This window comes from Phalaenopsis equestris, unplaced genomic scaffold, assembly GCF_001263595.1.
Source record: "Phalaenopsis equestris unplaced genomic scaffold, ASM126359v1 Scaffold000002, whole genome shotgun sequence".
Taxonomy (NCBI): domain Eukaryota; kingdom Viridiplantae; phylum Streptophyta; class Magnoliopsida; order Asparagales; family Orchidaceae; genus Phalaenopsis; species Phalaenopsis equestris.
The window spans coordinates 80,276,247-80,292,479 of NW_018164444.1; the positions used below are offsets into that span (position 1 = coordinate 80,276,247).

The following is a 16,233-nucleotide window of genomic DNA, read 5'->3' on the forward strand; positions in this document are numbered from 1 at the left end:
CACACCAGGGTTTTCAATCCTTTGGGGGAATCGATATTTGGTGCCCATTGGACCAAATATCAATTTCACCTTTATATATATATATATGAACTAATGAACCAACCCTAATCCCATGATGTTGAGCCCATTTATTCTCATACTATGTATGGCCAACCGGTTAGAGCTTTTTAGAAGGTCTTGTTCATGAGGGGCTTATATGAACTTCTCTTGTCCGTTTGATAGCACTAATTGAAACTCACATTTGGAGCTCAATGCCAATCTCTTAAAACAACTTGTATATGTACAAACTGCTCCTCATCGGTTTTTTGGCAGTTCTTCGATCAATATTTTTTTGCTAGGATTTACATACTACTCAATTCCTATGTATTTACATATCTGACACAAACTTGAATTTTTACATACATACCACCTTACCAATGCATGAAAAGTAATATTTCACTTTTAAAAGTTAAACTTGTGGTATTGTTTATTTGATATGAAAGATTTGGGTGATATAAATGTAAAAAAGCAAAGTTTAGGTTAGATATGTAAATACAAAGGAATTGAGTGGTACGTATGTAAATGCCTCCTCTCTTCTTGTTGATTTTCACGTTTTCATTTAATTTTTTCTCTGCCTTGTTAAATTTGCAGAGGAAACCAGTCAGCTTTAGCTACTCATACAACAGTGGATGTTGTTGTTCCTAGAGCCCTTGTTCCTTCCATTTATGGAGAGGATGGTGGCTGCTTAAGGCGGATTCGTGAGGTTAGAAATTTCTGCAATTTTCATGTTTTGAATCAATCGGTCCTTTTTAAGTTTGTATAATCTTTGAATCTTCAGATATCAGAAGCCAAAATAACCATCACTGAGCCTAGACCTGAAGCAAAGGAAACTGTCATTTTAATATCTGGAACTCCTGAACAAACCCATGCTGCACAGAGTCTTCTTCAAGCATTTGTACTTAGTGAAACGGCTGCACCGTGATTTTTCTCTACATGAAGGTTATCATTTGTCTTTTTGGTATCCTGCCTTACCTTATTTTTTACTGAAGTCACTGATCATCCTGTAGATGTAATGAAATTATAGTGTAAAATACACACGGTTCTTTTACTGCTAAAACTTTTATACTGGGCATTTGCATACATACCACACAGTTCTTATTTATTTACATATCTAATACTTAAACATTGCTTTCTACATTTATACCACCCAAAAATCTTGTACGTATGTAAATGCCTCCTCTCTTCTTGTTGATTTTCACGTTTTCATTTAATTTTTTCTCTGCCTTGTTAAATTTGCAGAGGAAACCAGTCAGCTTTAGCTACTCATACAACAGTGGATGTTGTTGTTCCTAGAGCCCTTGTTCCTTCCATTTATGGAGAGGATGGTGGCTGCTTAAGGCGGATTCGTGAGGTTAGAAATTTCTGCAATTTTCATGTTTTGAATCAATCGGTCCTTTTTAAGTTTGTATAATCTTTGAATCTTCAGATATCAGAAGCCAAAATAACCATCACTGAGCCTAGACCTGAAGCAAAGGAAACTGTCATTTTAATATCTGGAACTCCTGAACAAACCCATGCTGCACAGAGTCTTCTTCAAGCATTTGTACTTAGTGAAACGGCTGCACCGTGATTTTTCTCTACATGAAGGTTATCATTTGTCTTTTTGGTATCCTGCCTTACCTTATTTTTTACTGAAGTCACTGATCATCCTGTAGATGTAATGAAATTATAGTGTAAAATACACACGGTTCTTTTACTGCTAAAACTTTTATACTGGGCATTTGCATACATACCACACAGTTCTTATTTATTTACATATCGTTGTTTTTAATGTGGTAATTGATTTATTTTGATCATTATGCTCTATGTTGGCATCCTTCAGCTGAAGACGGAATGGTTGACTTGATGAGCATATATGATTTTGCAGATTAGGTTTTAGGCTCAGATCAGTGGAAACTTTTCTAGCGAGATTTTTGATTTTGCTGATGCATATATTCCATGGAAGCAACCACAAACTGTTCATGCAAACATCTGGTCCCAACAATTCTTGAAATCTTCTTGTACTGAAGTTCTTGTTTAGTTATGTTTATGTCGAACTATTAATCTGGAAAGTTGTATGCATGATACCACCTATGATCTCAAATTTTTGCTATCTCGATTACTCCTTTTCTGCAAGTTTATAAGAGATGGTCTGGCATTGGAGGTATTTCTAATGATTTTATGTTATTTTTTATACTTACACAATTAGTTTTCTTTAGTTAGAATTCTAAATTTTATGTTGCTTTTGGTAAATAACTGGCTCAGTAAAAAAAATTATGATTGCATATACCATGTCATGGGTGCACTTAATTGTTTGTTATTATTTTTAATACTTGAACAAATTGTTTGGTTTGGCATTGGAGGTATTTCTAATGTGTTTTTTTTTAAATACTAAAACAATTTGTTTGCTTTTGAAAACAGATTGTATAGTTAAAAAAATTATGTTTCCGTAGACTTGTTATGGGTACACCTTAAATTGTTCGTTATTATTTCCTCAATACTGACTGTGCCTTGTATTGGATGAAGTCTATTTCATTTTGATTATGTAGTATCGTTTAGACAATGTCAATTTTTGAACTGTTCTGTTTAGGCAAAAGCCAGGCAAAGAGCTATTTAATTTGCTTCTTTTGATAAAGTAACAACTTTTTTACAATTGTGTTGTTGACGTACTGATATTTCTTTTCATGCTTCGTATTTCCTATCATTTCATTTTTTATTAGTTTTACTGAGTAGGATATTCTTATTTGTAAAGATATTATTTTTGTTTATTTATATGTTGAATTCATACTTCAATTTTTGTTTGGTATCTGAAAGTGATCATTAATGTATTTAACCTGTGATTGTAAAGCCGGCATGAAGAGTTTTCTCTGATGTGGTTGACCTTACTGGTCTCCATTATCAATTTACCTGAGAGTTAACACATTTATCCTCTTAAGCTCTATGGGGTTTTTTTTTTATGCTAGAATATCATTACTTCAGAAAAAATAAAAAGTTCTAAATATTTCATTCAAAAGTTTAGGGGCATTTACATACAACCATACAATTCCTACGTATTTACATACCTATCATTTTAATTTTTGTGGCATTTACATACATACAACACAATTCCTATGTACTTACTTATCTAAACACTTAAACCTCACTTTTTTTCTTTTTATACCAACCAAATCTTTCATGTCACATTAAAAGCACCTGTATTTTAGCTTCAAAAAGTGAGATTCACCTTTTCATGCATTGTTATGGTGGCATATATGTAAAAATTAAATTTTTGGTGTTAGATATGTGAATGCATAAGAATTGAGTGATATGTAAATCTTCGTAAATTTTATTGTGGATGAGCCACTCTCAAAGCATGCCTGGTGCATATGCCTTAACAGCTTAATTTTGTTGAATATTTTGCATGTCTCCTTCCACCTGTGGGGTCCATATTGCTGCTAATGATCGTGTTGCTAACCACTGGTTTTTCTGAACATCCATAACTTCAGTTCTTGATTACTGTCTTGAACTCTGCATTATGAATTAGTGATTATTTCATTTAAGCCTGTGTTCCTTGGTGCGCACTAATTATGTTTATGGATGTTTGAATTATCAATTTGTTTGCTGATGTTAAAATCTTCCGTTTTTAAGAAAAAAATGTTGAAAACATTTTTTAAATTGTTTATATGCTTGCCGAGTTGTCACGTATTGTTCCATATTAAGCCATTGGGAATATAGTTACCTGCAGTGTTTATGTTGATTTATGAGTATATTTAAAACATAGCTTCACTGTTAAAACATCTGTTCTCCACATTTGAGATTATGTGGCCATAAAGCTATAAAAATGATCATCATGCTAATGCCATTGAATTATTCCTAAATTATTGCATGGCTACTTGTTCGATAGATTTGCTATTGATTGCAGTCACGAAATATGGTGTATTATAGATTTTTTTCTATTTTTGGGCATTTTACATGCATATCAAACAATTCTTATGTTATTAATTATCTGGTACCTAAGCATTTTAGTGTACATTCATACCACTCAAAACTTTAACATCACATAGAAAATACGATCATCACTCTCTTTCTAAAAGTGAATTATTTATATTTTTGACGAAACCAAAATGATATATGAACTTTTTAACTATTGTTATTTGATAGGATTCTCTGTAGAAATTATGGTAAAATAAATGATAACAACCTGCAATTCAAGAGTTAGGCGATCTCTCCCAAATCCACTAATTCAAGAAGTAGGAAATTTCTCCAAACCCTAACCCTAAGATATAAGACTCACTCTCATAAATAACCCTATTTCTAAATATATTAGCCCTATTTATGCTAAACAATAATAAAAGATAAAAAAACTAAATTGCTTTTAGGTGCACAACAACAATGACAAGCATTTATCCCGTTAAGTGGGGTCGGCTACATGAATTCTACATTTATCCCGTTAAGTGGGGTCGACTACATGAATTCTTAGGTGCACAAAAGACAAAATTGCTCTTACTCCAAGCACCGACATATCAATACTCTCCTCACAAAAGATACATTGTCCTTATGGTGGGAAAAGATGAGGGTGTTTCTTCTTCACCAGAACTATCTCTGTGTTTTATTCCTCCGTCTCCTTATCATACATTGTGAGAATCTATAATGTTCTATCCTTGCAACAATATCTTAGGAAAAACTTCACATCACACTAAAAACATAATCCCTTGACTCGTTTCTCCTGAATCTTTCTCCATAAAGCACTTGAGTGTCACTGATAGTCGTGACCCATCATTATTATTTTGTGAAGCAGTTGAACCCTTCCTCCAAGCTTCAATTATTTTAGCTTTTGTTATCGTCGTGGTTGTACTAGTTTGGTATGATGCTCAACTTGCACTGTTTCTATTTGCTTGTTTCACTGCATTATAAACTTCAATTAAATGCGCTAATTCCATAGTTTCTCTCAAGTCTTGTTGTCTTAGTGGCCTGAAGTACTACACTTATGTATGGCTTTAGATTCTTCATAAAGCCCCCCCTCCTCATACTGCTTCGGAAATTCTCAACCGTTTCGATAAGAGATCGAATTAGGGTTGTGAATTTAGCTAAAAGATTGTTAACCGCTTGAAAATTGATTCAAATTTTGGCTCAGAAAGAAATAAACGAGCCGAGCTACGTGCCAAGATTTTGGATCGAATTGTTTTTTGAGCCGTTTTCGAGCCGACCAGCTCGACTCGAAATTGGATTGTTAATAAACCTAGTGATGTTAATTCGAATTTTGGCTCGGATCGAGGTCAAATCGAAACAAACTAGCGGAGCTACGAGCGAAAATTTTCGATCGAATTGTTTTCGAGCCGACCTAGCTCGGCTCGAAATCAAATCGTTAACAGCTCTAGATCGAATCTCTCCCTATACTCCATGACATTCCTTTATTGAGTCAATGCAAAGAATTGCTCATGTAGGTCTCTTTCCCGTATGGCTTAGAAATGTTCCTACAAGCAATCCATAAATGTTTCCCACGAGGGTATCAGGTATCTAGTCTCATTCCACTGAAATTATGCTAAGTCTTTCCCCTCCAAATATAACCCTGCCTCTATGAACTTCTCCTCCCTATTTAGCCCATTCACTACCCACCCATGTACGTCTTCTCTCTTGAAGATCGACATCTTCAACTTCCTAACTCTGGCATCTCCGCCCTAATTTCCTCTTCCTCCGCTATTTTCCTCTATGTATCAATGGTAAGTCCCCTATCTTTGATCAATAGATATACCCCATCCCAATTTCTCTCTTTTCCTTTTTGTGCTCCTCCATACCTCTTGCATAACTCCTTCTCCATGTTTCGGCCTAACTCCCTCTATCAAAAATCTCTAATCTACACCCCATTAAAATCTTGGGAGAATGTTTTTGATGGTGGATGCTTTCTTCTTAGTGTTTCTCTCGTTCGAAATCTTTTTATTTTGAATGAATCTCCAGTCAACCCTAGATTAAGGTTTGTATATCTTTTTATTTTGAACTAGCAAATGAATCTCCAGTCAACCCTAGATTAAGGTTTGTAAAATGAATCATCAGTCTTGGATTATATCTTGATAAGCCTCTGCATCATCTTCTCCAAGAGCTCGAATAGGTTTTTGAATAGATGAAAACTACTTCTCGATTGTTGCAAACCTTTTCTCTATCTCGGATTTACGTTGGTTCACCTCTTTCTTCAATTTTTTTCCCTAAATTATCTGATCTTTTCAGATGCCATCTCTTTGAGTACGGTTTTTAAAGAGTAAGGAGGAACTCTTTTGTGAGGTTTGAGAGTCGTTATTGGTTTCCCAATCTAGTTTCGGGTTTATGTACGCCTACGCCATTTGGAGGCCACTTCCCAGCTTGTTGTGTGATTGCATGTGATCCCGTCCGCGGCTTCCAAGTTCACTCTAGTCGCGACATTGATCGTTGTACTGTGTTTCATTGCTACTGTTGAGGGCTTTGGATCGTGAAGGCTGTCGTGACAATCACGACTCTATCGCAATTTTCGGTCACAGAAGGCTATGACTAAGACTTGTACACAACAAATTGATTTTAATGCCTTGTACATGATTATATCCGCTGCTTCCTAGGGATTGTTTCAGCACTGAACACATCGATCCGGTTGAGACGAATCCGGACCCATATAGCTATTATCATGGTTGTATTGCGATTCTTTGTGTGATTCCGTCTTTGCTCATGCTTGTACGTTTGTGCACGGAGATCACCGTGGCGAAATGAGTTCCAGTTCTGTTCACCGTCATCGTGTTGATGGTCTCCCTTAAATTAATTGCTTTGTACCGATTTGATAGGAAACGACACAAATTTTCACGTATAATTTAGGACAATATATATTTTATTTCATGAACACCAAACAACACAATCCAAATACGTACAAAGAAACACCAATAATTTGAGATGTTGGTTATCTCTCCAAAATCCTACTATTCAAGAGGTAAGCGATCTCTTCAAAACTTTAACTCTAAGATTAAAGACCCAATCTTATGGATAACCGTATCTCTAAACATACTAAACAATGATTAATGACAAAAGGCTAAATTTCCCTTACGAGACACAAAAGAGAAAATTGTCCATAGGCTAGGCACTGTCTTGTTCTTTATTTTGGTTTTTGTAATATGGGGGTGGGGGGCACATTTAATTAATAACTGTCCCTTTGAATGATAACTGAAATGGGCATTTACGTACGTTTCACACAATTCTTATATATTTCAATATCTACCACCCAAAATTTGATATTTACATACATATCACTCAAATCTTTAACATCACACAAAAAATATCATTATTACCACTCTTCAGAAGTGAAATGGGCATCACTCAAATCTTTTACATGCATAGGTTTGTAGCATCAAATTATCATAAATGTAAATATCAAATTTCAGGTCTTAGATATGTACATACATAAGAATCGTGGTATGTATGTTAATTTCCCTAACTAAAAATAATGCCATAAGCTATTACACGCATAATTTATTTAGCAAACTGTTCTTTATCCGTGTTAATGAATTATTGTGGCTATTTCAGAAAGGCTGAAGATCTAATAAATTTTTTTCTAGCTAAAGCTTTTAGCAACCTTCTAGAGTGGAACATATGGTAGTTTTCTGAAATGTTGTAGATCACCTCCAAATTTTGTAACTTCACATCTTATTTTGCTGAGGATGGGGATGCAATTTAAATTGATGTCATTTTTGCAAAATAAAGACTAGCTTTTTGCCTATTTGTGTTTGTGTAATGCTTACCCTGTTTTAGTTTCTTAACTTTATTATAAAAAAATATCCAATAATTGATTTCATTTTAAAGTTGATCTTTTTACGTACAAATTGGATCATACGTGCACATGTTATTCTAATATTGAATCTAATTATTCAATTTTGTGCAATGCTTACCCTGTTTTTGGTTTCTGTATTTTGTTATAAAAATTTCATAAAATTTGTTATTATTTTATTTTGGGAATATCTACATACATACCGCTCATTTTCAATGTATTTACATATCTAACATCCAAATTTCAAATTTTAAGTACCTGCCACCTTACCTTTGCATGAGAAAGTGTGTTTAACATTTTAAAAGTTAAAATGGTGGTCTTTTTGATGTGAGATGAAAATTTTGAATAATATAAATGTAGAAAGTAAAGTTTGGGCGTTAGATATGTGAATATATAAAAAATTTTGAATAATATAAATGTAAGAAGTAAAGTTTGGGCGTTAGATATGTGAATATATAAGAATTGGGTGGTATGTATGTAAATTCCTTTTTTTTTAAAGTTGATCCATGTGGCCTCCCAATTGAATCATCTTGGAAAAATATCTAAAAGCTTGTGGAGTTGTCACTCTGAAAACACATACACATTTATTTGTTGCTGGGCACAGTCATCTAGGGACAGTAACTACTAACTATGAATCTTGGTTGGCATATTGGTATTATCTCTCCTACCTTCTTAATAGTGAAGTTCGATTAGAAGTGTTCTAGAACTGTCCTGTTTTGCTTATTATATTCACTCCACTAATTTGGAGTATGATGTTATGTAGTGTTGAAATGATTCTTTTTAAAGACTCTTTTGCTGCATCAGCAATAATTAATCAGAAAGTTGTCCAAATCAGTCCCTAAGTATTTAAAGAAGGTGCGAGTCAAACATGAATCATGACTTCCTAACATAGAAATTTTGGAATATATTGTTTGATATAGAGCTGTTCTGTTGATGAAAAATATTATTGATTTCTTTGGTCTGTTTGGTGCATTGTGCTCAGAGAAAGAAACTAATACAAATGTTACTATTAATCTCGTTACATTGTTTACAATGCCTGTCAATTATCTTTCAGGAACATTCTCTTATTTACTGTTCATTTGCATATATGAATCTAAATAACACCTAACTCGTGATCTTTAAGCTGTGAATTTTTGTCTTGATGTAATTTTTTGAAGTCTGAAATAATCAGAAGAGAAAATTAATTGGACACTGATAATCGAGTTTATTAAAATTTGGTAGATTTATATACATACGACTCAATTCCTATGTATATACATATCTTACTCCTAAATTTCGATTTTTACATCTGTACCCCCTTATCTATGCATGAAAAAAGAAAAGGTGTATTTCACATTTTAAAGGTCAAAATGGCTGTATTTTTTATGCTATATGAAATATTTGGTTGTTAGATATGAATATATTGGAATTGGGTGCTATGCTTGTGAATGTCCCTTCCTCTTTTTTTTTCATAATCCATTTTCTGAATTTCCAAAATTTTTCGAGGACCGATTATCAGCATTGTAAATAACATAACTCATGACCTTAATGTTGTTTTTATAGTATAATGAAAACTCAGAGGATGTAAATTATGCTGTAAATTGGCAAAGTACTTTACAATGCTTTACATAGATTATCATCGTATAATGTTAGTGGTAGCTACCTTTTCTATTTCTCACTCTACTGTTAAAAATTGTCGTATTTTAGTGCAGTTTTATACTATTTTTTAGTGGATGTTGCATTCTTTAATGGTTTCCCAATTACAAAGCTCATGCTTTGTTCCAGGACATCTTTATCATGATAAACATCAGGAGGATTTTTTGACTGAGTTTCAGGTTTAGTGAGGATAGGGATGAGCACCTTAACTAGGAGCTTTGCTAGACCCTTTTTTTTTTTTAACTTGCTCTTTGTAGTTTTTTATTGGAGCATTTACATACATACCACAGAATTCTTATGTATTTACATATCTAACACCTAAACATTAATATGTACATCCCGTACCACTCAAGTTTTTAACATCACTAACACGGGTGGGAGAGTGATCTCTCGAAGCGGGACGCGGAAACGTGATCTCCCACAGCGTGATGCGGGAGCGGGGAAATCCCACATCGGGAAGTCCTAGGGTAAACCCAGGCAGAGTGGCCTGGGGGCGGGAGTTTGGCAGGGCGGGATTGTCGTTCACTCCTCTTCTCCTTCTCTGCGTCTCTTTATATGGAAGCCTCTTAATGGATAATTTATAATATTTCTTGCCTCCCCACCCTCTCCTTTTTATGTGAGAGTTTCCTTTTTTTTTCTCTTTCCTCTTCTTCTTTTTGCAAGAGTCTATTTATTGTAGTTTTCAGAGTTAAGGGGAGGTTTCTGCTGTAGTTAAATGTCGCTATTTCTTAGCATTTTTACTAGTAACCTTGTCACTCTTGCTCCACCCGAATTTGACTTAAAAATTATGGGCTCGGGTAAGCATGAATAATTTTTGGGTTTGGTTAGGAATGCTAAATTCTTTATTTTTTTTGGGTTCGGTTTAGGTTGGCCCGCTAACTCAAAATTGACATGCTAATTTAAAATTAACTGGAAATCGATGGACTCAAAATTTACCCAAATAATTGTTTTGTTAAATAGGTTTTTTGGATCGGGTTTGGGTCAGCAGGATGAAGGTGGGTTGGGTTTGAGTTAGACCTTCAGGCCCTTTTAATATTCGGGTGTTATTCAATTCATACAATTTTAATAAGGTTAATTTTGGGTTAGAATTGAATAATCAATTGTGATGAAAGTAAGAGGTGAATGGTGCTGACGGTTGATGCTCTTTTAACCCACCTGTTCCTTGCTCTTAAGCCTTATTTTTTCTTCGTGCCACTTGATTCTCATGCATTTACATATCTAATTCCTAAATTTTAGTTTTCACCTGTCATCTTACCTACCTATGCATGCAAAATATCTCTCTTTTTAAAAGTGAAGAAAAAAATAGTGGCAGTCATATGAAAGATTTGGGTTGTGTATAAATGTAGGAAACAAAGTTTAGAGGTTAGATATGTAAATACATAAGAATTGGGCGGTATGATGAAAATGCCCTCATTCTAATTCATTTTTCAGCTCTATTCATCTCTAAGTGTTGTTTTCTTTGATCTTCGCATTTGTTTTTCATAATTTTTTTCTTATATACTATATGTTTTCACCCATTATTTTTCCCACTTATAGGCTTAATTGATTGTCATTAGTTGCTTGAGTTAAGCGTGCTTATGTTGAGCAACTTTCTACACGCTATCTTAATTGTGAAGACGAAAGAGTTTGTAATTATAGATGGTTGTTGTTACATTTATAGGGGTATTGGTGTTAAAAATGTAAATTTAGAAATATTGGTGTTAGATATGTAAATACGTAAGACTTGTGAGGGCATGTATGTAAATTTCCCAACAGTTTATTCTTTCTCATGTAGAGGGTGTATGTGCATTTCAAATAATCGGTGACATAATCCCACTTCATTCAGCTTCATGGTTGAAATGACTTGTTTTGAATGTGCTTATAGGCTGAAGCTAGTGGGATTTGTTTGGTTGACGCACTGTAGCTATGGAGTTCTAGAGAGGCAACAGCAATTGGGATAAGATGATGGTTAGGGAATTCTCCATGGCTTTTTTAAGTAATATTGAGTAACATTTACATGCATGCATATTTTTATGATTGTCAACTGTGCTGGTGTTATTTATATGTTAATGTTATTTACATGCATGCTATTTTTATTAATATTATGTCCTGGATTGGTGTTATTTAGGTACTATTGGTGATATTTTACACTAATATTATTAATCATTACTAAAATATTATTTATAAATTTATTGTTTTAAAAGAAATTTTAAAAAATAAAATGTTTTAAATTGACAAAATTGCAATGTAAGTAGATGATTTTGTTACATTAGTATGCGAAATGTTCTGTTGATGTGGTGCTTATTATTCACCATGTCGCCAAGTAAAATAAACGATCATAACACCAAGTATATTTAGCTTAGTTGGTGGACTCTCTACTTTCAAGTGTCATTGTTATTTTGTTTTTATAAGGAATTGTGTTAATTTAATTATTCTTTTAAGTTATTTTTATTAACAAATAAATTGAAATTATATAAAATTTAATAAATATTACAACTAACAACATAACAACAAAAACAACAAAGCCTTAATCCCACTGCGTAGGGTTGGTTACATGAATTCTTTTTTTTAAGTGCATCCTAGTGTCATATTTTCATTTAGTTTAGTAAATTAAGATCACTTTTTAATACAATAAGCCCAAGTCTTCCTAGGTCTACCTCTGCCTATCTTAACACAAGTGAAATCTAAAACATTACCCTTCTAATCGGATCATCAGATGGTTGATGTTTAATGTGACCAAATCATCTAGGATGATTTTCTCTAATTTTATCCATCACAGGGTTACACCAACCCTATCATGAATATAAATATTACAACTCAATTAAAAAAATTAATAAAATAAAGATTAAAATATCAATATTATGTCATAAAATAAATGACTTATTTAAATTTATATTGAAAGATAAATTAATCTTAATGAGTAAAATTAAATTAATTATTCAAGTTAATTTGTAGCAAATAATAATTTAAAATATATTAATTCATTCATTCCACGCTATTTTTCCACACACACACACACAACAGAAGGAAGGGGAGGACGAGTTGCAGAAGAGCGAGATCAGAGGGCGGTCGCCGGCAATGATCTTCCCCAACTAAAAACAACTGTGGTCAAAATTTCCAATTTCGGAAGATTAGAATAGCAATTAATATGCGTTCTGATCTTATCCATTCTACCATTTTGCTCGTCCCTTATTTACTAAATCCAGCGTGAAGATTATCGGCATTTACTCGGTCCCTCAGGATTCACGGGCTTAAAAGCGGCTGCCAAACATCCCCCGAATTCGAGTTTCGATCGATCGAAGAGCAGAGCAGAGAAGCGAAGATGACGGGCTCATCTCTCCCCGACGATTCCCTTTTCCTCGGCCTCGACAGCTCCACCCAGTGAGCCTTTTTCTTTCATCCTCTTCTATTTCTTCTTTTTAGTTCCTTTTTAGTTCCGTATATCTGCGATTTCTATTTTAATTTTGCAGGTCACTGAAGGCAACCGTGCTTGATTCAGACCTCGCCATTGTCGCATCAGAAGCTGTTCATTTCGACTCTCACCTGCCCCACTACAAGACCCGAGATGGAGTCTACAGAGACCCCTCCGATAACGGCAGGATCGTCTCCCCCACATTGATGTGGGTGGAGGCACTGGATCTCCTCCTCCAAACCCTCCAATCCAAAATCGATTTCCGAAGGGTTTCCGCGATTTCTGGAAGCGGACAGCAGCACGGAAGCGTTTATTGGAAGAGGGGGAGTTCCGCCATCTTGGCTGCGTTGGATCACACTAAAACCCTAGCGGATCAGCTCGTCGATGCCTTCTCTGCATCGGAATCCCCGATCTGGATGGACAGCAGCACCACGTCGCAGTGCAGGGAGATTGAGGAGGCTGTGGGAGGGGCGATGGAGTTGGCGAGACTTACGGGATCGCGCGCCTACGAGAGATACACGGGGCCGCAGATTCGGAAGCTGGAGCAGAGGAAGGAGGTTTATGATAATACTGAGAGGATCTCTCTTGTTAGTTCATTCATGGCGTCTATTCTTATTGGAGGGTATGCTTGTATTGATCACACTGATGCAGCAGATGGACATCGAGCACAGAGTTTGGTCCAAAATGGCGTTGGAGGTATGGATGTAGAGGAGTCAGCTTGAGCCAACACTAAACTCAGCTCGACTCAGTAATTATGCATGACTCGAGCTCAGCTCGAAAGCTCGACGGTTCTGACAGACGTAGATTAAAAATTTATGAAGTAGTAAAAGAATTAACCTAATTGAGCTCTTTAGCTGAGTCAAACTAACCAGGAGCTTGAGCCTGAATAATATATGAGCTCGAAGCTAAGCTCGAGCTCAAGCTCGCGGTTGGATAAGCTGCACTCGGGAGCTCAAGCTCGCGGTTGGATAAGCTTCACTCGGGAGCTCATTAACTAGTTGAGTTTGAGCCATCTCTACCGACTTACACTCTTAGTTGGAGTTGTGATTTTGTAGGGTTTAGGTAGGGTTTAGTTGTTTGATATTGGTAGTTTTGTAATTCATGATCTCTTTTGGTAGGCCACAGCGCCGGGTTTGCAAGAGAAGCTGGGGAAGTTGGCACCACCGCATGCAGTTGCTGGATTGATAGCTCCTTATTTTGTGCAGAGGTGGGTTGTTGTTTTGTCAAAAGAATGGTGGATAAAATAGAAGGTTTTTTTTTATGACAAAGTTTGAAGATTTGTAGATTGTTGCTGAGTTTTGTACTTCATTTGTTACTGATAGGTTTCAGTTCAAGGAGGACTGCTTGGTTATTCAGTGGTCTGGAGACAATCCAAATAGTTTGGCAGGTTTCTTTTATCATTATTTGGTGCCTTTATAACTATTATGCTATTTGACATAACTACTGCTGTTTAGTCATATTCAGGATTCAATTTTTTATTTTATTTTATTTTATTTTGGGAAATTTACTTACATACCACACAGTTTCTATGTAAATTCTATGTGTAAAATATCTCAAGTTCTCAGAGTAGAATATCACATAAATTAGCATTTTTTTAATTGTGGTTAATTTATTGACTTTGCAGGATTGACCCTGAATACTCCAGGTGATCTAGCAATAAGCCTTGGAACAAGTGATACAGTGAGATTTCTTATACTTGTTTTTCTTTGCAGGCTTTAAACCTAATATGAAAGCTTTGGCTTTACTACTTGGACTGGAATTTTCAGGTCTTTGGAATAACAACCGAGCTAAAGCCCAGCCTTGAAGGGCATGTTTTTCCAAACCCTGTTGACCCAGAATGCTATATGGTTATGCTTGTCTATAAAAATGGATCTCTTACACGAGAAGGTTCGGCTGATTTTCACTTTTCTTTTTGGAAAATTTACACACCTAGCACATAATACTTATGTATTTACATAACTCGCACCTAAACTTTTGTATCTACATACATAGGACTTTGGTGCTTTAAACATGCGAGTGAAAATGTGTATTTCGCTTTTAAAAGTGGTAATATTGCTATTTTTGATGTGTTAAAGATTTGAGCGCTACGTGTGTAAATGTGAAACTTTAGGTCATGCTATGTATATAAATGCCCTTTTTTTTTCTTTCATTTTGACTTCTCATATCCTCTCACTGTCAATATGTTTATATTGTTTTGATAGATGTACGCAACAATCATGCCGAGCAGTCTTGGGAAGTGTTCAACAAGCATCTGGAGAACACGCCTCCTTTAAATGGTTGGGATTTCGATTCCTTACTTTCATCTTTGCGTCATTTTGATAACTTCCTTGACAATCACAAATCTTTGGAGACTTTTGTTTGAATTAGCAAGTCAATAATAACTTCCTTGTCTTCCCTGACCAACAAATCTGGATTAAAACTAGTGTTTCATTACATGAATATCCCTCTGTAAATTAAAAATAAATGCTAGCTCTTCTATTTGATCTACAGATTAGGGTGTCTGCTCTTTGGTCATTTGATAGTTCTTGTATTAGTCCAAGTCAACATGAAATCTTAAGTTTTCAAATTATGTAAAAATTCTTGATGGCTTATTATAGTAATAATTGATTTTATTACTATTCAATCAATTAATATTATCATTTTATTATAATAATTGCTTGAATTATAATCATTTTTTTTTCACCTTTAAAATAATTGAGTCATCTCTTGTGCTGGCTCAAACTCATAGAATTACACTTATGCTCTAGCTAGGTGACTAGAGCTCGGCTTGACTCAGTTTCACCTCTAAAGGGACTTGGTGTACACGTGGAGAGGTTGGGATTCATGGTACACTTGTGTAGGATTACATTCATGAGTTAGTTGATGGGAACACATTCATGGATTGTATTTTGTCATGATAACAAACAGTTTCATTCATTATTATCAACTAAAAATCAATATGGATCACTATTTATGAAAATCATCATCTTATCAAACATTCAACGACTAAACCAATTATTTTATATAAAAGAAAATGAACATGCTTGGTTCAAATTCTTTATTTGCTATTTTGATTTGTAATAATTGGTCTATGACAACATGGACTTTTGTGGATCAATTTGTCTCATTTATATCTAGATGATTTTTCACACCTTGATCAATTCAGGCTTTTGTTTTTGATGTCAGCCCATCTCTTTTCCATAATTGTTGATTTTATTACTATTCAAGCAATTTCATTTTTGTAAGCACTATTTTATATAGTTTCAATTTACAACTATCATTAAAGTTCTCACAATCTCACAATCTTAAATTGAACTACGTGTATTGCATAGGTGGAAAAATAGGATTCTACTACAAGGAGCATGAAATAGTACCTCCCATGCCTGGTAATTTTGCATTTAAATCAAAATTTCATAATATAGCAATCTAATTTCATGGCCCAAACATATATATA

At 34.6% G+C, this 16,233-nt stretch overlaps 3 protein-coding genes across 5 annotated transcripts in view; 2 read left to right on the top strand and 1 right to left on the bottom strand.

Moving 5' to 3' along the window:
* The window catches only part of LOC110025911 (KH domain-containing protein HEN4-like), a 32,037-nt gene extending 29,773 nt beyond the window's left edge, over positions 1-2,264 (top strand). The window contains exons 7-9 of one of the 2 annotated variants that reach the window (XM_020726608.1): positions 631-742; positions 818-978; positions 1,862-2,264. In XM_020726608.1, coding sequence (XP_020582267.1) covers positions 631-742; positions 818-961 — 256 coding nt within the window. In that variant the 3' untranslated portion in view covers positions 962-978; positions 1,862-2,264. The remainder of the gene's footprint in view (positions 1-630; positions 743-817; positions 979-1,861) is intronic. The other variant, XM_020726616.1, reaches the window with a different exon arrangement.
* The window catches only part of LOC110025926 (pheophytinase, chloroplastic), a 79,520-nt gene that overhangs the window by 42,276 nt on the left and 21,011 nt on the right, over positions 1-16,233 (bottom strand). The gene's annotated exons all lie outside the window — the stretch shown is intronic.
* On the top strand, positions 12,360-16,215 carry LOC110025941 (xylulose kinase-like). Its single transcript, XM_020726644.1, is given in 9 exon segments — positions 12,360-12,769; positions 12,859-13,452; positions 13,454-13,496; positions 13,919-14,007; positions 14,123-14,187; positions 14,425-14,480; positions 14,567-14,687; positions 15,002-15,076; positions 16,112-16,215. Coding segments are annotated over 9 exon segments (1,200 nt in total). The 5' UTR covers positions 12,360-12,710; the 3' UTR covers positions 16,210-16,215.